At 43.7% G+C, this 25,230-nt stretch overlaps 1 protein-coding gene across 1 annotated transcript in view; it reads left to right on the top strand.

The window, feature by feature from the left end:
* Positions 1-25,230, top strand: part of MTHFD1L (methylenetetrahydrofolate dehydrogenase (NADP+ dependent) 1 like) — a gene marked incomplete at its 5' end in the record, with an annotated part of 230,669 nt that overhangs the window by 137,238 nt on the left and 68,201 nt on the right. The window contains 2 exon segments of the mRNA XM_027769896.1: positions 21,123-21,230; positions 23,713-23,865. Of these exon segments, the coding sequence (XP_027625697.1) occupies positions 21,123-21,230; positions 23,713-23,865 (261 nt within the window).

Below are 25,230 nucleotides of genomic sequence, written 5' to 3'. Positions count from 1 at the left end.
AATATATATTAATCTAAATATATATATATATATTTATGTTTAATATAGGGCACATGTGCTCACCAGAGAAAAAGGGGGGATGGGTGAGAGATCACCTCTTTAGGTGAGATGTCCATGCTGAAATCCCTTCTGCATTCTCCTGTTGGGGTGGTGAGCACACACACTGCACACTCCGTGTGATTTCCAAACCTCCAGGACTCAAACCATACAGTTGGCTATGTGGATCCAGGGCCTCAATCCGTACCGTCTGCTGGCCTCTATCTAGTGTATTTTATTATTGTTTAAAAATAATTATTTATGTTAATTTATTTATTATTCTTCGGTTTGACCAGAGAGAGAGAGGGAAAGTGAGAAAGCAAGTCACCGTGTCCAGAACTTGAACCACTGTCGGCCAAGTGAGAGTCCAGTACTTCAACCACCATGCCACCTGCTGACCCCCCTGTTCATCTAGTACATTTTAAACACCTCCAGACAGTCCCGCAGTTAGAAAATCTAGATTTCCCAGGACTCATTCTCCTCCTTAGACAGTCAATCTACACGCCCAGATCTTCAAGGCCGTCCATGTTGCCAGCGTGCCGTCACCTTCAGGTCACAAACCATCCTACTCGCATTGTGAAGGCAGTGTGTGTGGCTCCTGTAAGGGACACCATCCCAGGTGACCAGACATCAGCAAAGAGGCAGCATGTTCCAGAGTTGTGCTGTCTCAGATAGGCATCAACCAACCCTAAAATGAACCCTCTTACTTTTCATGCATATGTAATTATTTTTTTCTGAGTTTCCATTTCCTTTGGAGATGGTGCTGTTAAAATGTCAGCTCTCGGAACCAGCAGATGACATCATGGTTACGTTGCTGGCCTCCCACATACTCAACTGCAGTTTGAGTCCTGGACCTGGCAACTTAAAACCCATGCCAGGTGCATGTGTGTTCATGCCAAGATCCCAAGAGGAGAAAGGAGTGAAGGGACTGTGGCCTGGCAATATTCCCTGGGGGTGATTTCTTACTTTCCGTCTCTCTATCTCTTTCTGTTTCTCTGGCGAGTGCATGCACCCTATAGCAAAAATCTCTTTAAGAAAAAAAAATACACACACACACATACACACACATATATATATCAGCTCTTTTGTGGGGGGTGAGGTTATAATAATATACTCTAAAATCTTATAACTGACAGGTGGCCTTGAGACCAGCGTTCTTGCCCTCTTGGCCAACACACATTACCCTTTCCTTCTAACATGGAAGTTAAGTTTGTGCTGCGTAATTGTCAGACCATCAGCCTGTTTCAACCTAGGAGTTTATGGAGAAAGCATATGGCTGCTTCTGGCTCCCTTCTGGCTCTGGGTTTCTCTCCTGGCTGTGTCCTTGACCCTAGCAAGATTTTACTGAGTCATCGGCAAAGTCATGACATATCTTGGCGTAGAAAAACATAGAAAAATCCATCACGACTTTGCCGACAACCTCCTAGGTAATGCCAGAGCATTTGCAGTCTGGTCTTAGAATCATGTAGAAATTTGGATTTGTTGGTGCTATTGTAATGGTGCTGAAACCTCCCACCCCCATTTCTTCCATTAATCAGTACTGACAAAACTTTGTGGAATAAGTCATGGTGTTCTAGAAGCTCTACATTTTCATGTGTCTCCCCCCGCCCTCCCCCATGACTTAACCCTTCAGTGCTGGGCATCTAAGTGGGTGCTGGAAGACACTACATTGGTGTCTTTGGATAAATTACCCTCCCACTTTTGCTTTTCAGTTCAAGCTGGGTTTCTGTGTGCCTTTTGGTCTTGCCTCAGACTTTATGTCATGAACATTTTCAGGGCAGCTTTGTTGGCATCTTACTTCCTGCCATTAACAGAAGGACACCTGGGATCATTTGGGGGCATGTGAGACAGTGTTGGACCACAACCACAGGTGTGATTGCTTTGTGTGAGAAGTAGAAACTATCTTAAGATCCCCCTGGAAAGAGGGATGACAGACTGGTAGAAGCTCCTGGCTCTGAGATTCTGCGAGGCCGGACAGCACAGTGCACTCTGCTTTATGGCTACAAGGCTATATATTTTTTATTATTATTATTATTTTTATCAGAGGGAAACTGGCTTCCCAACAAGGGCCTCACATCTTAATCCACCCACAGCATCAGGCAGCCCAGAACACAGGTATGCCCTGCATGTATAGGGAGGACTCGGGACACAACCCCAGGACCTCCCCACATGGCTTGAGCATGCAGAATCGTGAGTTACCTTTGTGCCAGGAAGGCTACCCAATGAGCTTATGTGTGTGTGTATATATATATTTTTTTTTTTTTGAGAGAGAGAGAAAGAGAGATTTTTGCTATAGGGTATGTGCTTTCTACAGAAAGATAGAAAAAGATGAATAGAAAGAGAGAAATCACACCTCCTCCCCCACCAGGGGATGACCACACCACAATTCCTTCTTCTCCATTCTCCTCTCAGGATTTTGGGCATGCATGCACACATTATCAGTGTGAGTTTCAAGCTGCCAAATTATTTTGGTTAATAATTTAAAAATATGGAATGAGTTGTCATGAACTAATAACTCAAAAGAAGTTTATCATGAGAAAATCAATGTATTTAGACCTGCAATACAGTGGACCCTTTCTTCTCGACTCTGTAGGATGATCACAGTCCCCTTGACGAAGCGGTTAAGTCCCCCAGTGCATCTTTTCCTGTTCTAATTTTACTTTTTATAATCACATCTTTACAGGTGTCTAATATACTGTCTCCTGATCTGCAAACACATAGGGAAATATAGCTGAAAGAAACCTGGTCTGTGTGCATTTGCACGTCACTGGCTAAGAAATCCCTTCAGGCATTCTCCAGGGCCGCCTCACCAGTACCATTTGATAAGAGGGCTGAGCTCTGCATTATCCACGGAAGGAGCTGGGCTTGCCCATAACAAATGGATGCCCAATGAGAGAAGTGGTCCATTGTAGTTAGGCTAAGTAGAGCTTTGGGGTTATGCAAAAGTGAGTTCAATTCTCAACTGGGCATCCAACTCCAGATGTTTTAGGCAGCCAGCCGACCTCCCTGAGCTTTGGCTTCCTCACCTGCACAGTAGAATCTGACATCAACACCAACTTCACCAAGTTGCTCTGGGGACCAAATGAAAGGTCACCCTATAAAATAACAGCATACAAAAAGCTGGCAGCCAGGGGACCAGCCGTTAACATAATGGCTATGTCGCCGAACTTCCATGTAATCGACCGCAGTTCGAGTCCAGTAACCGGTGGCTTATACTTAGGCCGGGCGCATGTGTGTGCATGCCCAAGATCCCGAGAGGAGAATGGAGGAGAAGGGATTGTGGCATGGCCATCACCCCTGGGGGGTGATTTCTCACTTTCTGTCTCTCTGTCTCTCTCTGACTTTCTGGTGAGCACACACACCCTGTAGCAAAAACCTCTCACAAAATAAATAAATAAATAAGAATAATGAAAGGAAAGCTGGCAGTCAGGGTTAGTGCCTTGTCCTGACACGGTCACTTTGGGGGCAAGAGCAGACCGAGCCACCTGGGTTTCCCTTCGAGAATTCTCTTGTAACTGCAGGGAACTTTTTCAAATTCTGGAGTTGGTTTCTTTATCACGTTCACATGGGCAGAAACCAGAGTTTGGCATTTTTCCTTCTTGGTGAGAATTGAGAGCCATTAGTGACATTATCAAAGGTCAGTCTTTTTTACTTTTTATTTATTTATTTTTTAATGAAGGAGGTTGTTTGGCTCCAAAAAAGTTGGCATGAAATTCAGAGTCCGAGTATTGTTTGTTAAATCGGGAGTTAAGAAAATCATCCCCATTTCCTTCCTTTGACCTTGCAAACATTTTGAGGTGTGCCTCGACAGCAAGATAGAATACTGTTTGTTTTTATTAAAAGGTCTTTCCTGTTCCTTGCATGAAGCTGCGCTATTGATCTCAGTAGGGGCGAGAGGAAGGGAAACCAAAACACAGACTCGGCCCAGGCCACCCCCGGCAACGCGGCGTCACTTCGGAACTAGTACACTTTCACTGTCCCTAAGTTCGGGAGCCTTTTTTTTTTTTTTTTCTGTTCGTATTCCTCAAGGTAGGATGTGTTTTGTTGTTGTTCTTGTTGTTTCTTGGCATTGAGTAATAGTTATTTATTTATTTATTTTTTAAGAGAGATTGTTGTAATAGGGTGTGTGCGCTCATCGAAGGGACAGAGAGAAATGGAGAGAGAAAGCAAGAAATCACCCCCAGGGTAAATGGCCACACCACAATCCCTTTCCTCCATTCTCCTCTTGGGATTTTCGGGACATGTGCCTGGAGTGAGTTTTAAGCTGCCCAGTCTGGGACTCAAACTGTGGTAGACTATGTGGGAGTCCAGTGATATAACTATTCAGCCATCTGCTGGTCCCGAAAAACAGTTATATTTCTTTCTCTCTCTCTCTCTCTCTCTCTCTCTCTCTCTCTCTCTTTCTTTCTTTCTTTCTTTTTAATTTGTTATAGGGCATGTGTGTTAAAAGGGAGAATGAGAAACCACTCCCTGGGGGCAATGGCCACACCATGGTCTATTCTCTTCCAGTCTCCTCTCAGTATTTTGGGCACACATGTACACTACCCAACTGTGTTTTTCAAGCTGCCCAGCCCAGGACTGCAAATGTGTAGTCATCTATGTGGGATCCAGCTGCCTTTACAACCATGCCACTGGCTGGCCCGACCTGCTGTGGAAGAGCTTGGTCCTCCTACCTGAACTGCTTCAGTAAGCCCCTCAGAAGCCTCCTCTCCCCTGGCCTGCATCTTGCCATGATTCAGTTCCCACTTCCCATGCAGCCTCCCACTTGCTCGCCCTCCACAAGCACAGTCCAGATCTATAGCTGAACGAGATTCTTTTCCTACACTGGCTTCTAGGTTCTCTGCCAGGTGCCCTCCTGCCTGCACTGTATTGCATGGCTTCCCGGACTATTGGGTGTCCCGTTCCTGGGAGATAGTCTCCCATGATGTCAGCTTTCTCAGGGTATCCTTCTCATACTGTGTGGTTCTGGCCCAGCCCATCCCAGCTTTGTTTCCTTGAGGGCACAAATAGCCCGCCGGAAGATAAGGAAACAGTGGACCCTATGTGTTTCATTCATACACATCAGAAGGATCTCTACCTTAAGTTTCACTTAAATGCTTTCTCTAGCCTGATAAATGGAATGTCACTCAAGAGGAAGTTTCCAGAAATACATCATTTCATCTGAAATTGTGAGAGAATATAAAGTGAACTGTCACATCTCTCCACATGTTGGCAAGCTGCCTTCTCCCTGCCCCAGCTGTCCCCAGACTTTCTGACTTAAATTTAGATGAGATGGGACCCTTGTGGTAGGGCAAGCATCCATGTTCTCAATTTAAAAGCAAGCACTTAAGGAACATAGTTAAGTATTATCACAGATGTAAACAGCAGATATCCCATTCACTTCAAGCAAGAAAACTACCACCTTAGGACTTTGCAGCACAGCCCTCCAGGCACTCCAGACTCTGAGAGTTCGGAGGATTTATTTTGAATGATAACATCATTTTGGAAAATGATTTGAAGTGGCCAGCAGTTGGCGTGATGATTAAGAGTGCTGGACTCCCATATGGCTGACTGCAGTTTGAGTCCCAGACCAGGTAGCTTGCTTTCTCACTTTCCCTCTCTCTCTCTCTCACTCTGTCCCTCTTTGGTCAAATTAAAATAAATAAATTAAAATTAAAATAATTCTTTAAATAAAAAAAGAAGAAGAAAAAGAAAATGATTTGGGGGCCGGCAGGTGGCATGGTGGTTAAGGCGCTGGACTCCCACATGGCCCACCCTGATTTGAGTCCCAGGCCTAAAGTTTGAAGATCATGCCAGTCATGTGTGCATACATGCCCCAAATCCCAAAAGGAACATGGAGAAGAACTGGCTGTGGTATAGCCATCTCCCATGGGGCTTTCTCTCTCACTGTCTCTCTCCAGAGTACATGCACCTTCGCAAAAATCTGAAGACAAAAGGGAAATGATTTCTCTTTCGTTTCACATGAGTGAGTGTTAGTAGGCCAAGCGTGGTGCAGCACTTGGGCCACTGTCCGCCTTTCACTCTTGTTTGGATGAGATGAGATCTTTAAAAACTCCTTGTATTCTCTTTGTCATTGCTATAAAGTTGTATTCAAGCATAATAAAAGATGACCTCTGTGGGCCAGCAGGTGGCATGGTGGTTAAGGCAGCTGGATCCCACATGGCTGGCTGGGTGGTTCAAACACATGCACGTGTGCATGCATGCTCACAATCCCCAAAGGAGGAAAAGGCTATCCCCTCTGGGGAATGGTTTCTCACTTTCTCCTTCTCTTTCTCTCTGGCAAACACATTTGCCCTATAGCAAATTTAAACAATAAATATGCAAACAAATAAAGTAATGAAGGCAACTAAGTGGCATTACCATATTAATAAAAAAGAGAGAGACCCAGGTGAGTTCCTTCCTGTCATTTCATGTGGCCAAATGCGGACAGAAATAGCCGAGTCCTGTGCATTTCCTGGACCCCCCTTATCTCCACTGCACAAGTTTGCTTTAGGAGAATGAGACTCCCTTCGGAGTCCTCAGAGTGAACCCGTCGCCCTGGGCCAGCGAGCAGCAGGGAAGCGTGCCCAGTGAGCATGCTCGCAGAAGGGCGCACGTACACCTCTGGTAGCTGAGATGTGTCGGCTTCTGCCAAGGACGTGCTTTGTGTTGGATACAGAGGCCTGTTGTTCCCTGTGACAATGGCAGAACTGCCCCGTGTCGCCAGGTGGTATGTTTGCAATGCAACCTCTTGCACTTCGTGTAACGTGGTCGGTGTAAACTAACATCAGCAGTTGGAAGTTACACTTTGATTTGAAGTACAGGAAAGGCTGTTGGCCAAACTATACTTGTAAAATCATTTTATGCTTCATTTCAAATATAAAATAGGAATAGAAATAATTACTGTGTGTTCAGAGATTGCTTGTGAACTTACAAGTGGGTGAGTTAATCCTTCTCTTTACCTATGCATGGGCTCCACGAGTCCAACTCAGTGGCCTTGGAGCACCAGAGAACAGTGTGGTTTTCATTCGGTGTGGTCCCCGACACATGCCAGCGAGTTCATTTAGTGCAGGGCCAAAGAAGCGGCAATGTGTCCCTGCACTTTGGCGACACTGTGGGCTTGTTGAGAGACAACTGGGTGTTGATAGTGGGGCATGAACTAGCGTTTCCATGGGTCTTTTATTTTCAGGGTTGCTCACTTTAGAATCTGACCTCCAAGTAAGATGAGACAGCACTACATTGTAAAGTCTCCATGCATCTTTACTTATTTTTTTTAACTAATTAATTTATTTTATTTTGGAGAGGTTTTTGCTATATGGCGCATGTGCTCGCCAGAAAGATAAGAGAGAGACAGAGACAGAAAGCGAGAAATTACCCCCCCCCCGGGGAAAGACCACCCCCCAACCCCTTCCCCATTTTCGCCGCAATCCCTTCTCCATTCTCCTCTCAGGATCTTGGGCACGCACGCGCACGCGCCCAGCGTGAGTTTAAGCCACCGGGTCCAGGACTCAAACCGCGGTCAACCACATGGGAGTCCAGCGACATAGCCATTATAACTGCTGGTCCCTTTATATCTATCGTATTGACTTCCTCTTTAAATTTCTGTCTTATTTCACGTTATTAGCACTGTAAAGTAATTTAAAGGTATACATTACCACTTTACTGGAATTCCTGGATCAGTTTTATTCCACTAAAAAGCAGATCTTGGGCCAGCCCCATAGTGTAGTGGTTAAGCACTGCTGGTAGGGAGCCCAATCCCACATAGTGGACCGGGGGTGAATCCTTGAGAAACATGCCAGAAAGTGTGTGTGTGTGTGTGTGTGTGTGTGTGTGTGAGAGTGTGAGTGTGTGTGCATGCGTGCGTGCACATGCCCAGCATCCTGACAGGATGGAGAAGTGGAGTAAAAGGATTGTGGCTTAACCATCCCCTATTGAGGGGTGCTTTCTCTCTCTGTCTCTGGAGAGCGTACATGCCCTCTGACAATAAAAAGCAAACAAACCAAAAAGTAGGTTTTGGAACAAGCAGGTGGTGTGAAGGTTAAGGCGCAGCATCCTATCTTGCTGTCTAGGCAGTTTCAGTCCTGGCTTGAACATCACACCGACCACGTGTGTGTGCACACTCAAAATCCCAAGATGAGGCTGAAAGAGAAGGGATTGCAGCATGGCCAGTCCCCCTGGGGTGGGGGGGTGATTTCCCACTTTCCCTCTCTCCTGCTCGGTTTCTGTCTGTCTGGCAAGCACATGCACTCTAAAGCAAAAACAAACAAAAGAGTCAGGTCTTAAATAGTTTAATAAGGTCTAGTGGACATTTCCAGAACTTTTTCAAAAACAATGTTATCTATATTGGAGGACTCGGCTTCATTGAGCTTAAATCACCACATCGACAAAATAAGTTATGATAAAGTGGGAAGACCACCACCACCTCCTGTGACTTACCTTTTTGGTGCCAGCTCCTGTCGATGGGGTCACCTGCTCTATTCAAGAGACCGTGCCAATGGTATAAAAATTGGTCATAGTTGTTTTCTAGTTTATAAAAGTATTTTATTTATTTATTATTACTTGTTAGTTTGGTCAGAGAGAGAGAGAGGGTGAGAAAGCAAGCCTCCAGGTCCAGGATTCGAACCACGGTTGACCATGTGGGAATCCAGCACCTTAACCACCACACCACCCAGCTAGCCCCTGTCATAATTATTTTCTAGACCCAAGGTAATAGCCACTGGTCACATTTGGCTGCTTACATTAAAAGTAAGATTAGCTAAAGATTAGCTAAATTTATAAGTTAATTAGCTGAATGTAAATTTTAGTTCCTCAGCCACACTTGTTGTATTTCAAGTGCTTTAATAGGCATATACAGGAGTGGGTTTTGGAAAGTGTAGCTGTAAGACGTTTCCATGTGGCAGAAGATTCCTTGCGCTATCTCTGTTCTGGAGTATTTTGGTTTCCTACATTCATATTTAAGAGGTTGGGGAGGGGATTAATGTAGAATGCGTTTAGAGCTATACTCTTGGTGAATGCGAAGATTTAATGTAGTGTTAGTTTGCAAAATGATCAAAGATACTATTAATCGTAGAGAAGCCAGGCTCTGTGAAGGCCTCATTAATACGTTAAGCGTGTGCATGACACCAGCGGAGTAGCTGCCGTTCCCCGAGTACGCCCTGTGTTCATGCTCATCTGCACCTTGACTTGTGCTTCTCCCTTTGCGTACAACTGCTTTTTCCTTTTTGCTGGTTGCCGTCTTTTCTGTCCTTTTGTCGAGGCACTGTCCGAGTCCCTTTATGTCTTGCCAGCTTTTGCCGACTTCCACGGCTTCTCATGCAATTTTGATCTCCCGACTTGAATGGTAATGTTTATAGAGAGCCCGGACCACACTCTGTGCTGTCACACTTGTTTACCGTATCTCATTGTCCCCACTCCATCAGACGTTCTTTGTACACAAAGTCTTGAAGTTCATTGTATGACACCATGACATCTTGAAAGGTTTTCCACTCAAGGTTATGGAGCAGATGCTGGAGAGATTCCTACTGTGTACAAGCCTCTCTCTTAGGCACGGGGAGCATGAACAAGGGGGTGAATAAATCGTATTCACAGAGCCAACAGAAAGCTAGTGATGATTAATGCATAAACACACAAAATCTATTTTACCATCGTATTTGTTTTATACAAGCTGTTATTTACCACAGAGCAGTACAAGTATCAAGTTCAGACCAAGCTCATTGAGTAGAGCTTGGCCTTTTTTTTTTTCCTTTAAAGATTATTACACTTCTCACCAAATTAAGTAGAGAAACAACAGGAAGTTCCTTGCCTGCTGACCCAATATAAATAGATTACATGTAGTGGGAACTACCTTATCGGGCAGTTTTTAGGTTTTACACTAAACTCAAATGATGCATTATCTTAGATATTTCTATTTCTTTTATTACTTGGACATGTGAGTATAGTAGAAGTCCTTGGGCTGTCTAGCTCTGTGAGTTTAAGAGCCTTATCTATGCAGCACTCAAGTTCAGGATACAGAAGGTACATTCTCTTAGGGCCACAGTAGTTGGTATTTGTACATGTCAAAGCTAATGGGGTAGACCTTCATCTTCTCCAGCTGGGACCAAGATGGGTTCAGGGCGTCAGGAGTGCTGAATTCCAGGGGGTACATAACAGTGCTGCCAGGACGAAAGTGGCTCTGGCAGTGAGGATGAGGGAGAGACGAGGCTGCCCCACTGGGATTCATGGACACCTCGGACCCGTTTCCGTTGTTTCCATGGTGTCGTGCTGTTTGGGTTGCCTGTATGTGTGGGTGGTTGCACTTTTCCTACAGGAATGAAAGCCACAACTACACATAAAGTCAGTCCAACACGTGCTTGCAATCCCCAGAACAGGGGCCCAGCAGATAGCATGGTGTTTATGTCACTGGACTCCCCCCATGGCCAACTGCACGAGTCCCAGACTGGTGTCTTGAAAATCACGCCAGTTACATGTGTTTGTGTGCCCAAGACTCTGGGAGGAGAATGGATGAGAAGGGATTGCAGTTTGGCCACTACCCCACCCTCTCCCCAGAAGGTGATTTCTCACTGTCCCTGTTTCTTTCCCTCTCTGGCAAGTGCACACACCCTGTAGGGGGAAAAAAACGTTTAAAAAAAATCCCCAGAACACTTTCCAGTACTCATTAGAAAGGAAGGTAGTTGAATGGCTGACAAATGTATTGGGTCATCAGAAAAGTTATGGCACATTTTGCATAAAGAAAATAGAACAATATGTCATGACTTTTTCATCGACCCAATATATACCTCCTTATGCCCAAAAGAATTAGAAGCTGGGATCTTAAACAGATACTTGTATGAGCATGTTCATGGCAGCACTACTCTTCACTCATGATGACTGAAAGGTAGAAACGACTCAGTTGTCTGTAAACTGATGAATGGATAAGCAGAATGTAGTGCTTATACACAGTGGAATCTAACTCAGCACTAGAAAAGGAAAGAAATCCTTTTTTTTTTTTTTTTTTTGAGAGGTTTTTGCTATAGGGCATGTGTGCTTGCCAGAAAGACACAAAGAGACAGAGAGATAGAAAGCGAGAAATCACCCCAGGGGGGATGGCCACACCGCAATCCATTCTCCTCTCAGGATCTTGGGCACGCATGCACACATGCCTGGCGTGAGTTTAAGCCACCAGGTCCGGAATTCGAACACAGTTGGCTACATGGGAGTTCAGCAACATAGTCATTATGCTAACTGCTGGTCCCCAGAAAAGGACAGAAATTCTAACGCATACTACAGTATGGAAGATCTTGGAGCATGTTATGCTAAATGAAATAAGTCAAATTTTAAAAAACCAAATGGTGGGCCAGCAGGTGATGTGGTGGTTAAGGGCACTAGACTCCAACATGACTGACTACGGTTTGAGTCCCAGTCCCGAGTTTGCTTTCTCACTTTCTCTCTCTCTTTCTCTCTTTGGTGAGCGTGTGTGCCCTGTAGCAAATTTTAAAATAATAATAAAAAGTGATTCTCTAAAAACAAAACAGACCAAAGCACAAATACTGTATGATTCCACTTATACAAAGGACCTAGAGGAGACAGACTCAGAGCCGAAACCCAGGAGGGTGGTAGTCGGACTGAGGGAGACAGGCATGGAGAGTGGTGGGGTGCGTGGTAATGGATATCAAAGGAAAGCTTCTGGAGATGGGGTACACAACAGTGTGAATGTACTTCTTCCTACACCCTTAGAAATAAATGGTTCAGATGGCTAACTTCTGGGTACTTGGCCAAAGTTACATTTTAAAAGAATAGATAGGGATTTCTCAAAGCAAAACCTAGTTGTTGTACAAAAATAACTAATTAGATACCCACTCACAATGATTCCTTCACTGATAATGCACCTGCTGTCAATATCATTTTGCTCCCATGTGAGTTTTTCCTCTATTTTCTTATTAGAAAAATCATGCCCACTGTCTTTAAAACATGCTCAGTAAGGAGTACGTTCTGTTCATTAGCCATCTTATGAGTAGTAGTATTTGTTGTGTTGTTTTACTGTACTTCCAGATAAAACACAATTTTTTTCAGCCAACCCTACTTCCCTCACTCCGTAGTATTATGGCTTAGGGCTTGTGTGACGTGGCATTTACAACGTGCTCTCCTTCTGTTGCTTCCACGCATGTAATAAAACCGTGTACTGCAGAGTCTCCACATCCCTGTCATAGGGATGAGGAAACAAATACAAAGAGGCCCTGCCCTAGGAAGGTTGGAATGGCTAAGATGGGGCAAGGCACAGGTCAGAGACTAGATGCAACAGGAAGTCACCCGTTCCCCAGGATCAGACATGACACGGCCTAGGGAACGGAAGGTCCTGACAACTGACTTCCCCTGACAAATCATGGTCCTTATGCCTGCTGGGAGGGTTCTCTTCAGCATCTTGTTAACTTTTATTTCTTACAAGAGGTTTTTGCTATAGGGCATGTGTGCTTGCCAGAAAGACACAAAGAGACAGAGAGATAGAAAGCGAGAAATCACCCCAGGGGGGATGGCCACACCGCAATCCATTCTCCTCTCAGGATCTTGGGCACGCATGCACACATGCCTGGCGTGAGTTTAAGCCACCAGGTCCGGAATTCGAACACAGTTGGCTACATGGGAGTTCAGCAACATAGTCATTATGCTAACTGCTGGTCCCCAGAAAAGGACAGAAATTCTAACGCATACTACAGTATGGAAGATCTTGGAGCATGTTATGCTAAATGAAATAAGTCAAATTTTAAAAAACCAAATGGTGGGCCAGCAGGTGATGTGGTGGTTAAGGGCACTAGACTCCAACATGACTGACTACGGTTTGAGTCCCAGTCCCGAGTTTGCTTTCTCACTTTCTCTCTCTCTTTCTCTCTTTGGTGAGCGTGTGTGCCCTGTAGCAAATTTTAAAATAATAATAAAAAGTGATTCTCTAAAAACAAAACAGACCAAAGCACAAATACTGTATGATTCCACTTATACAAAGGACCTAGAGGAGACAGACTCAGAGCCGAAACCCAGGAGGGTGGTAGTCGGACTGAGGGAGACAGGCATGGAGAGTGGTGGGGTGCGTGGTAATGGATATCAAAGGAAAGCTTCTGGAGATGGGGTACACAACAGTGTGAATGTACTTCTTCCTACACCCTTAGAAATAAATGGTTCAGATGGCTAACTTCTGGGTACTTGGCCAAAGTTACATTTTAAAAGAATAGATAGGGATTTCTCAAAGCAAAACCTAGTTGTTGTACAAAAATAACTAATTAGATACCCACTCACAATGATTCCTTCACTGATAATGCACCTGCTGTCAATATCATTTTGCTCCCATGTGAGTTTTTCCTCTATTTTCTTATTAGAAAAATCATGCCCACTGTCTTTAAAACATGCTCAGTAAGGAGTACGTTCTGTTCATTAGCCATCTTATGAGTAGTAGTATTTGTTGTGTTGTTTTACTGTACTTCCAGATAAAACACAATTTTTTTCAGCCAACCCTACTTCCCTCACTCCGTAGTATTATGGCTTAGGGCTTGTGTGACGTGGCATTTACAACGTGCTCTCCTTCTGTTGCTTCCACGCATGTAATAAAACCGTGTACTGCAGAGTCTCCACATCCCTGTCATAGGGATGAGGAAACAAATACAAAGAGGCCCTGCCCTAGGAAGGTTGGAATGGCTAAGATGGGGCAAGGCACAGGTCAGAGACTAGATGCAACAGGAAGTCACCCGTTCCCCAGGATCAGACATGACACGGCCTAGGGAACGGAAGGTCCTGACAACTGACTTCCCCTGACAAATCATGGTCCTTATGCCTGCTGGGAGGGTTCTCTTCAGCATCTTGTTAACTTTTATTTCTTACAAAGAGTTGCTCCTTGCAAGTCATTTTTTGACCACCAGAGAAGGTCATGTTGTTTCCAGAGAGGAAACACGTCAATGCCCAGCAAGGTATCATGCCCACGGGTGAGATCGAGATTCGGGTAAAACATCCTTTCTCCCAGTTTCCTGCAGACCGCCTCACCTGAACCTTCTTATTATCTCTCATAACGGTTGTACCACATGGAACCCATGCTCACTCAACAGGAAACGTGTGAATAGTTGTCATTTGTTTAGTAGTTGTGGGTCCATTGTATACTCCAAGGCCAGGATCATATCCCACTCTGGGTGAACGAGACATGGTTCTTGACTTCAAAAAGGTTATGGGCCTTTATTCTTCAGCTAATATGAGCATTGCTCTTTTATGTTAGAAGTTCTCGTTGAGGCTATCTCTCTGGCCCAGCTTCAACTTTGCACTCATATGGAAATTGTTTCTACAACCTTCCTGCCACCATATTTGGTTTATCCCGAGCTCTTCCAGAGTGGACAGATCGGTCACTGCTTGGTGAGGCAACTCTGATGATCACAGTTCTTCCTTAAACATTGGGCTGAAATTGACTTCCTTCCAACTTCTGTCCCTCAGTTCACAATGTGCCTTCCTAGAAAATCAGGATCACTTCTTTCCTAAATTGTCCCTTCTGGAGATGGAGATTCTTCTCTCGTTTTCAGTAAGACGTAGTTTACAAAAGGCCCCTTGCCCGCCAGGAGACTCGAGTGGTAGAGTTTAGTACGATGAGTATCCTGGGACTGTTACTACTTGACGTCCATCAGTAAACCCAACACTAGCATGAGCTTTGAGTAGCCACTCACTTTGAAGACATATTGAACTTCTGTGCTCTAAAACAGGGCTCTAAAATTCCTTGGGCCACCCACGAACAGTGCCAGTCCATTGTTAGGGACTGAGTTACAGGACCAGGCCACGCAGTGGGGGGGTAGGTGGCTGGCAGGTGAGCAAGCCTTCATCTGTGTTTGCAGCCACTCCCCCTCTCTCAGATTGCCACACGAGCTCTCCCTCCTGTTGGTTCAGCTGTAGTATGTGATTCTCATGGGAACATGAACCCTGTTGTCGTGTGGTTGTTTCACTGTATATTGCAATGTGGTAGCGGTGGAGATGGGGTGCATGGTGGATGTGGTATGCTTGGGTCATTCTGGAACCATTCTCCCCCTCATCTTTGACCATCCACAAGGTCAGTCCCAGGTGCCAGGAAGGTCGAGGACCACTGCTCTAAAACTGCAGTAAGAGCACCATATGGCATCTGAATGGCAAGGAAGAGAATACATACGTGTGCTAAAAGAAATCCATAGAGGCTTCATGTATGAGGTGATCTTTTGAGATAGATCTTATATAGCTCAGAGCATTTTAATAGAGGTTGGTCTTTTAAGATTACAGGGAAAGAAGGAGGGCCAAGAAGCAGGAAGCTAGGGGGACATTTTTAAGATGCAGGGATTTTTCTACTTCTGCTTCAGATGACATGAGAGTTCTTCAAAAAGCTCATAGAAAATGTGTATTATGAAAAAACTGCATGGATTTTGAAAATTTTTGCATCGAAATAAACTCGTACTTAAATTCCATTTTTTTCACAAACTTTTTGAATTATTCTTATTTTGTACAGATGCTTAAGTATAGGAACCAGGTTTTGTGCTTCAGTAGACCATAGAAGCTGAAGATTGGGGTGTTTTCTTGCTTAGGTCTGTGTTGGAAAGGTTAGACTTGCAGTAGAGGAGAGAGCGTGTTAGAAATGAACAGACCAGATAGGAAGCTCTCGTGGTAAGCTAAACCACTGGCTTCTCAACCAAGACAAGAACACATAGGAGCATCGTTTTCCCCACATCGTCTCATACTTAATACTGCCGTGCTTTCCAGTTTTGCTAATCTAATAGATAGGAATTTGCATTTCATCATTTTAATGTGCATTTTCTTGATTACTGAGTTTGAACATTTTATCATGTAATTATTAGACACTGATTTTGCCCATTATTAAATATTTGTCCTTGTTTTTATTGTGGGAGGCTTTTAAAAATTTATTTTTGTTGGGACCAGCAGTTAGCACAATGGCTATGTCGCTGGACTCCCATGTAGTCGACCGCAGTTCAAGTCCCGGACCCGGTGGCTTAAACTCACGCTGTGCGCATGTGCGTGCGTGCCCAAGATCCCGAGAGGAGAAAGGAGGAGAAGGGATTGCGGTGTGGCCATATCCCCTGGGGAATGATTTCTCGCTTTCTGTCTCTCTGTCTCTCTCGTTTTTTCTGGCGAGTGCACACGCCCTATAGCAAAAACCTCTTTAAAAAATTACGTTTGTTAATAGTACCAAACTTTTGACCTTTCAAATAATTGCATGTATTTTCAGTCTCTCCTCATCCTTTAACCTTATTTTTAAATGTCTTCCTTTGGGACCAGCATATGTTGTAATGGTTATGTCACTGGACTACAACATAGTCAACCACAGTTCAAATCCCAGACCCAGTGACTTAAAACTCATGCCAGGAGCATGCACGTGTGTACCCAAAATCCCAAGAGAAGAATGGAGGAGAAGGCATTGTGATGAGCCCATCCCCCTGGGGAGGTGATTTCTCACTTTCTATCTCTCTATCTATCTCTCCCAGTGAGCACACCTGCCCTATAGCAAAAATTTCTCTCAAAATAAATAAGTAAACATCTTCTTTTTTTAAAAGAAGTTTTACATTAAAAAAATTAAAAAGCTTATTTATTTCTTCCATGAGAGAGAGAAAGAAAAAACTTCCAAAACCTCACACCACCATCCACTCCAGGTTTCAGCCAGCGAAGATCCCAGGACCATGCATGTGTGCCAGTGTTTTTTAGGGGAGACTTTAGAACACAAATCCAGGACCTTGGCATGTTGTTCAACATCACAGAGTACATTGCATTACCTCTGTCAGGATGTTAAAATTTTGATGCAGTCAAATCTATTAGTCATTTCCCCATGGCTTATTCTGTTACTGCCTTATTTAACAAGTCTTTCTCCATCTCCAGATAATAGAGTTCCCAACGTTATTTCAAATTTAAGCTTTTGTTCCAAGTTGGATTTATTTGGGGCCTTGATGTGAGGGAGGAACCTAATTTTATTTCTCTTCAACCGAAAGTTAGTTTGACAGTCAGCCCTTTTCTCTGTTTTCTTTTGTGCACTTCAATTATATTCCATCCCATACCTGTTGAAGTATCTTTCTGAGTTCTTTCTCTTTCATTGCTTAATTCATCTCCTGTGTCAGTACCATATGGAACTAATTAGCATGATCCCATGGTATGACTGCCACCTGGTAGGGAGGTCCCTTGTCTTAGTTCTCTGGGTTTTATTTCTTTATGTCATTACTCTTCATTATGAGTTTTAGAACTATTGAGTCGTCAGGAAAAGTCATGACGTATTTTTCCATGCAAAAATACATCATGACTTTGACTTATGATCCAATAATTAGCCAAGTAACCAAAGTGCTCTTGGGATTATTATTGGGATTGCATTGAACTAACAGAATAAATTTAAGAGAACTGACATTTAGAGTATAGAGTCTCTTCATCCATGAACAGCATATTTCTCTATTGATTCATACCCTTTTTATGTTTTTGAGAGGAGGTTGTAATGACTCGTACCTTCATTTTATTTTATGTTTGTTGAAATGTCCAATATTTAGATTCCAGACAACAGAATGACTCTGTAGTAATTAAACTATAGGAATGAAAATTTCATTTTTAAGTTGTTTGGGGTTCTATCAGGGTTCAGAGGGTGGAGAATGCTAGCTATCATCCCTGGGTAGATAACTCTCTTGCAGTAGTAGTTCATACAGGTAGGCGTACCATTTGCAAAGTCGTTGAGGCATGACACCACATACTTCTGCCCCTGGGTTGACTGACACTGGTTTCATCAGCACCTGGTTTAGCAGGTGTTCGCCAAACAGTAAATCCACTAACCACATCATGCCTATGTGTTTTCTACCCACAGAAGACTATATGAACCATTTTGCCAAATGCTTTGTTTAAATTTAGAATCACTTTATGGCATATTCCTCTTCTAATGAGCCATTCTTATTTCTTAAAATCACTTTTTGTGTCTTACCGACAATCTGCATCCTGTTTCTCACCTAACATTATGGAAACCATCTCTGCCTACACGTTATTTTCCCGTATCAGTTCTTCTGGCATTTTTTCCATGATGTGTGATTTCATAATTTGCTAATATGACAGTATGTTCAACCGCTGATTTCCCAATGAAGCATTTGATTACTTTAACATATATATATATGAAATTTTTCTTTCCCACTCACCAATAAAAAGAAAACCATATATATACTCACACACATACACACGCACACACACACACACACACACACACACTTGTTCCTTATTATCACTACATTCTCTGTAGCAACACCACACACCAGTGTTGGGACCCACTTAAAAACCAGCACTGTTGACCTAGGATACTCCTGACATTTAAAACCATTGAAGGGGCCAGCGGGTGGCGTGGTGGTTAAGGTGCTGAACCACGGTTCAAATCCTGGACCCGGTGGCTTGCTTTCTCACCTTCTCTCTCTCTCTGTGTCTCTCTGGTCAACATAAAAATAAATGAATGAATAAATAAAGTTAAATAAATAATTTTAAAATAATAAAATGTTAAAAAAAAAGACCATTGAAGAGCATGATATCGCTACATTTAAATAAGTAGGGCAATGGGTAAGAGTAGTTAAGCAAGACTGGCTCAGTGGCACAGCAATAATATACACAACAAACAATACTAGATCCAGGTAGAGGATTGAGGGTTTGTTCCGTGGTCAGCCTGTACGCGCTAAGTGCGCACCCATGATTCTGGCTGGCTGAGAGGACTGAGAAGGCTAATGGTGTGGGGCCTTCTTGAGGGTGCCTGTCTTTCTCTGCCTCTCACTCTCATGGAAAAATATGAGGAGGTCTTCAAAAAGTTTATAGAAAATGGTTATCTTGGGGGAAAAACATACATGGGTTTAAATTTTTTTTTTTGAAACAATACTACCCTTTATACCATGTCTGAACAGGATCTAGATTGAGGAACTAAAAAAATATGACATCAATTTGAATAGGCTCTATCAGAGCAACATGAATTCTGCTAAAATGGAATGAAGGACAATCAAGCTTACGGTGAAGCTGGGAAGGAAGAATGGTGAAATCCTTGATGTTTTGCAAAAAGTTTATGGGGTCTTGCCCCCAGAGAACTCAACAGTTTACAGACGGATAACTTGTTTTAAAGGGGGGCCAGATAGATAATGCTGAATGTGATGCCCATAGTACAGACCACCTACATCAGTTTGTGAGGAAGAGATTCATCTTGTTTGTGCCCCATGTTAAAGGAAACCAACAGTGCAGGGGCCAGGAGCGCCCCCTCCGGGGCCGAGGCAGGTCTGCGCCGGGGCTGGAGACGGGCACCCGTGCTAGGAGAGCGACTGAGGGGGGCTGTGGGTGCGGCCTGCTTCCTCCCATCAATAAAGTTCCGCTGAGACCCCCCCCCCAAAAAAGAAAAAGGAAACCAACAGTGAACAGCAGAAATGATCGCTAACATAGACATCTCAGTTGGTTTAGCTTACTGACTGAAAAAGTAAAGTTGAGTAAATCTTCTGCTCGATGGGTTGCCCAAACTCCCATGTCCTGACCAACTGCATTCAAGAGCAGAGCTAGCTTTCATGGAAATCAAAACAAGTAGAATCAAAATCCGAAGCATTGTTTCAAAGAATTGTAAGAGGAGATGACACTTGACTTTTCCAGTATGACCCTGAAGACAAAGTTCACTCAAAGCAATGGCTGCCCAGAGGTGGAAGTGGTCCCGTCAATTAAAACTGGACTAGCCAAGAGCAAAGGTTATGGCACCAGTTTTGGGGGGTGCTCAGTGCCTTTTGTATGTGGACTTCTGGAGGCCCAGAACAATAACATGTGCTTATTATGAGTGTTTTAAGAAAGTTCACCAAAGCTTTATCAGAAAAGCACCTGGGAATGTTTCACCAGAGAGTTCTCTACTGTAACAAGGTCCTGCTCATTCTTCTCATCAGATCAGGGCAGTTTTGCAGTTTTTCCCTGGGAGAGCATCCACCTTACAGTCCTGATTTGGCTCCTTCTGAACTTTTTTTTATTTACTAATCTTTAAAAAAAAAAAAACTTTAAAAGACACCCATTTTTCTTCACTTAACAATGTAAAAAACGACTACATTGATGGTTAAATTCCCAGGATATTAAGTTTGTCAGGGATGGCATAAGTTTTTGGTACCAGAGAATGCTTTTGTGGAAGACAATTCCTCTATGGACTGGCATGGGGAGGAGTTGTTTCATGAGAGCACACAACCTAGATCCCTTGCATGCGCAGTTTACAACAGCATTCACATTTCTTTTTTTTTGGGGGGGGGAGGTTTTCGCTATAGGGCGCATGCGCTCGCCAGACAGATGGAGAGAGACAGAGAGACAGAAAGTGAGAAATCAACCCCAGAGGGGATGACCACGCCGCAGTCCCTTCTCCTCCATTCTCTTCTTGGGATCTTGGGCATGCACGCACACGCGCCTGGCATGAGTTTTAAGTCACCAGGTCCGGGATGCGAACTGCGGTCAACTACGTGGGAGTCCAGCAACATAGCCATTATGCTAACTGCTGGTTCCCAACAGCATTCGCATTTCTATGAGAATCTAATGCCACCACTGATCTGAAAGGAGGTAGAGCTTGGGTGTTGATGAAAGCAATGGGGAGCAGCTGTAAATACAGGTGAAAGTTCCCTCACTGACCTGCTTCTCTCACCTGCTGCATCGCCCATTTCCTGACAGACCAGGGACCGGTACTGTTCTGTGACCCAGGGGTCAGGGACTAAATGGATTTTAGTCCCCAACCTGGTCTAAATGGCCAGTATTACCATTTACAGAAATATCTTGAACTTGATAGAGTTTATGTTAAGTAATCAAGTTTATCATCTTTTTATTTTTATTTTTTCATTCCATTTTCCATCAGCTTGTTGAAGTTCTCTCATAAACTTAAAAAATAAAAAAAAGATAACCAAACAGCTTCAATATTGGCTAAACATCTAAGATTTTTTATTTACTGGTGGAAATCTGATCTGAAAATTCCAATGCTTTCAAGATGATAAAAGGAGAAGAGAGACTTTTCTATGAAAGTTTCATTTACTGACGGGCTGTGGAAGGGGATTTTAAGTAATCAGAGAAAATCTCACTAAGCTTGCCTTAATTCTTCAGTCAGAGTAATGCTAACAATTTTGTTGTCATTTATGTTTTTGCAGCTTCCAATTGTTGAAAAGATAAGAACCATCGCCCAGGCTGTCTATGGAGCCAAAGATATCGAACTTTCTCCTGAGGCCCAATCCAAAATAGATCGTTATACTCAACAGGTAAAAGTTGTACTTTTATGGGGGAAAAGCTACCTTAAGCTCTCACCTTGACTTGAGACTGGTGGTCTGTCTTACCAGAGGAGTTTCATTTAACATATTTGATAATCACCAAAGATTAATATCCTTGGGTAGAGTGTGAACCATATTAAGAAAGCAGGGTGAGAGCACATATCCTGTGATCAAGTCATCATTGACTTCTGCAGTCATGCGTGTCTACGTGGGTGGCATCCATGTTTGTATCTCTAGTCCTTCCCATTTGCTCACAAACATCAAAACAGTCCTTTCGTGTGCAGCTGCAGAGTCAGATTTAGATGATTTTGCTGTGGTGCTTCCTCTTCATTGCTATCCTGAAAATGTTAGCATGGTGCTAGATTAGGCCAACCGGAGTGGAGCATGTAAGGATGGGAATGTTTGGTATTCTTTTGATGCAGGTGACTTGTTGACTTTTTGCTGAGATTGTCTGCTGAGGTTGTAGGTTCCATCGTCTTCCACCCCTATTGAGTGACAAAGGCATGGCATCTGTGAGGTCACCATCTAGTCTCATCATGGTCATGATCAATCAACCCCATGGCAGGACATTCCACCACCCTGACCAAAAGGACCGTATGCCTCAAATGTCCTATCCAATTTGGCATAATGAGGTGAAAATCAAAGCCCTTCAAGTTACCTATTTTTCATAATTTCCTAACTCCTTAATCCTATTTGCAAATAGTATCTGACATTTTGTTATATATTATTACCCAAGCTGAGCAAGGTAGTTTCCCTGGTTTAGTAAGACAGTCAGCAACTCATTTTTTTCTTACAAATTTTTATATATACACCAAAATAAATAAATAAATAAAATAACCTTCTGCCATTGTGGTTTGGGTTTTCCATTTATTTGTTTGTTTGTTTGTTTGTTTTTATGGAGAGGTTTTTGCTATTGAACGTGTGTGCTCGCCAGAAAGACAGAGAGAGACAGAAAGATAGAAAGCAAGAAATCACCCCCCGGGGGGGATGGCCACTTCTTCTCCACTCTCAGAATCTTGGGCATGCACTCTCACGCGCTTGGCGTGAGTTTAAGCCACCGGGTCCAGGACTCAAACAGCAGTCAACTACATGGGAGTTCCAGCGCCATAGCCATTACACCAACTGCTGGTCCTGGGTTTTCCTTTTATTAAGTGTCGTGTTCAGGATCCACACAGTCATATACTCTTAGCCTCTTTTCCAAAAGGATTCCTAGACATCGCTCTGTACACCAGCACTGTTCTGGGGTGAAATATTTATCAATTTGCAATGAGCTGAGTAAAATCAGACCGTGATTATGAATGGTTTTTTAAATAAGTATTTAGTAAGGCTATTTAAAATTATCATCTATTCTAAGTTTCAGTCTTTTTTTAGTCTTAAAAGGTTCTTTTATAAAGTAATTTTATGATGCTATATGATAATTACTTTGTTTTTATTGGGGTTGTTTTGAGGGGGAGAGGTTGAGTTTTTTTGTATCCCTGCTGGCATAATTATTTAAATGGCAAGTCTCTATCAGATCATAGAAAGTATTTCATTCTCAAATGACCTCTGAAATGAAAATGTCTGTGCACCAATTCTATAGAGCAGTCATAGTTACCCCTCAGCGAAATTCTTATCCATATATAAGAATAGGGGTTTCCAAAAGAGGATGACCCCACCCCCCTACACACATACCAATTGTTAATACCCTAAAATCATTTTAATAGTTTTGGGTTGAGTCATAAGGGATTGTGGATGGCTTACCTCTGAAGATTGCATTTCTTTTATCTCTGGCTATCTAGGGAATATTCCATAAAAGTAACGTGGCCAGTCTGTGGTTGCGACTAACGAGCCAAGTCTCCAAATGAACACTATGTGCCATTAATCAGAACCAGGCTTTGAGGACACTGGCTTTTTTGTGACACACTACACGTGACTTCCTGCCCTTTCACCTTTGGAACTCTGGGTCAGGCATAGACTTTGGTCCTTAAAAATAGAAGGCTTAAGTGGTGACCTCATCTTGGTTCCTATAATGTAATCGCAGATCAAATAGCCGTGATTCATAAACCAACACAAAGGGGCCCTTTACTTCCTGACAGTCTCCGAGGATGAGTGGGCACGTGACTCCCAGGCTTGTTGCGAAGCCTCCTCCATATTACCTTTCTGGGTCCCAGATATTAATTAATAGCCTTGGAAAGTGGTTTCTGCAGCTGCTGCTGCTCCTTTGCATAAAAATAGCCAGGCTTTCCCCCAAACATGCCCATCACTCTGCTCTCTCTTAAAGCCTCCTAAATAAGCGCTAGACCCCTTCAGCTGCTGAGTAGTGATCATGCGGAGATGGGCGTTTGCCCTCAGCTTCTTGCTCTGTGAGTAAGTAGGAACACGCGGCTCCTGCATGGGCCCGGACCTGTGCTGACCGACGCTCCTGCTGCAGCGTCAACACGAGCAGGGAACGGACATCGATGCTCAGCGAACCATCTCTGTTTTGTTCTTACAGGGCTTTGGAAATTTGCCCATCTGCATGGCGAAGACCCACCTTTCTCTCTCTCACCAGCCCGACAAGAAAGGTGTGCCGAGGGATTTCGTCTTGCCTATCACTGATGTCCGGGCCAGCATAGGCGCTGGGTTCATTTACCCGTTAGTGGGAACGGTGAGTGAGAACCTGTCTCCAGAGCCCTCCCAGGCCATGTTTTGATGCTAAACACCACCGTGCTCTGCCTCCTGCTTGCCAATCTCATAGTAGGTGGTAATTAGTAATATTTGCTTTTTTTCTAAATACTATTATATGATCAGCACCAAGAAACCAACCCTCTGCCATTGTGGTTTGGGTTTTCTTTTTATTAGATGTTGTGTTCAGGATCCATACAGTCATAAAACTGATTCTTTGCTAGGGCAAGGAAGCACATAATTTGGAGAGAATTAAGTTTGTTGTTTAAATGGTAGGATGATCCAGTACAGTCCTTCTCAATCTTTATTGCATCATGGCACTCAAAATGACACTGCTGGCAACAGTGTGGGAAAGGGAGGTGACTGCTCATGCCACACAGGACCAGCCCAGTATCCCTAAGGGCTGTGGAAATCAGCCTCTCTCCGGACTCCCGGACTCCTCTCCCCCAGCACAGCAGGTGGGAAGCTGTAGCCTAAACAATTAGTGGATCCCAGGAGTTCTCATTTTCGCCATTGTTGTCATGGGGCTGCATTGCTATAGGGTGATAATGTTATTTCAGGTTCTTTATGGGGGAAGGGAGGTGAGTAGAGGAATAGAAACCCGCGGATGGGCCTCAAGCATACCGTACTTCATCGCACCACACAATGATAGCCTTCGCTTGGAGTACTTCCATGGCGTGAATTTCCCTTCTGGTTATGGGAGTGCTTGTGGAGTGGGTTTAGAATTTTAAAATCTTAACTCATCATCATCATTGTTATTGTTGCAAGCTAATCCAAATCCAAACAGAAAACGTCGCCACAATTTTTTGTAATGAACCATGTGGTTTATTATGTAAACAAGCCATAGATAGGGGGACAGTGCCAAAGTCTTGTCTTGATATTTATACACGTGTCGTCTAACATTGGGCAAATGTCTTTGATGCGCATTTTGGATTGTTCTTGCGTGTGAGGCCTGGGGTCCCTGAGAGGAACAAGTATGAGAGGCATTGGTTTGAACAGCGCAGGGCGTTTGGAGCGTGCCAGGTTGGCATTCTGAACTCTGGCCCAGGGGACACAGCAGGAAGTCTTCCCAGGAAAGGGGGGCATGGAAGAAAAAACTCAAGAATGCCTCATAAAGGGCTCAACCTCTAACCTGGAAAAAGTGGTGTTCGAGCCAAAGGCAGGAACCAAAGACAGGGCCTGTCTTGGGTGTCTCAGAGCAGCTGGAGTTGGATACGGGTGAGGAGGCTGAGAAATGGGCATGGGGTAGCGGATCAGAGTCAGGTCATTAAGAGTCCCAAATGCCAACCAAGGACCTTGGATTATTTTCCATAAGCATAGAGAACCACTATAGGGTAGGGTCTTGTTT

Source organism: Tupaia chinensis, unplaced genomic scaffold, assembly GCF_000334495.1.
Source record: "Tupaia chinensis unplaced genomic scaffold, TupChi_1.0 Scaffold000014_1, whole genome shotgun sequence".
Classification (NCBI taxonomy): domain Eukaryota; kingdom Metazoa; phylum Chordata; class Mammalia; order Scandentia; family Tupaiidae; genus Tupaia; species Tupaia belangeri.
This window is presented reverse-complemented; position numbering and strand designations above follow the sequence as displayed.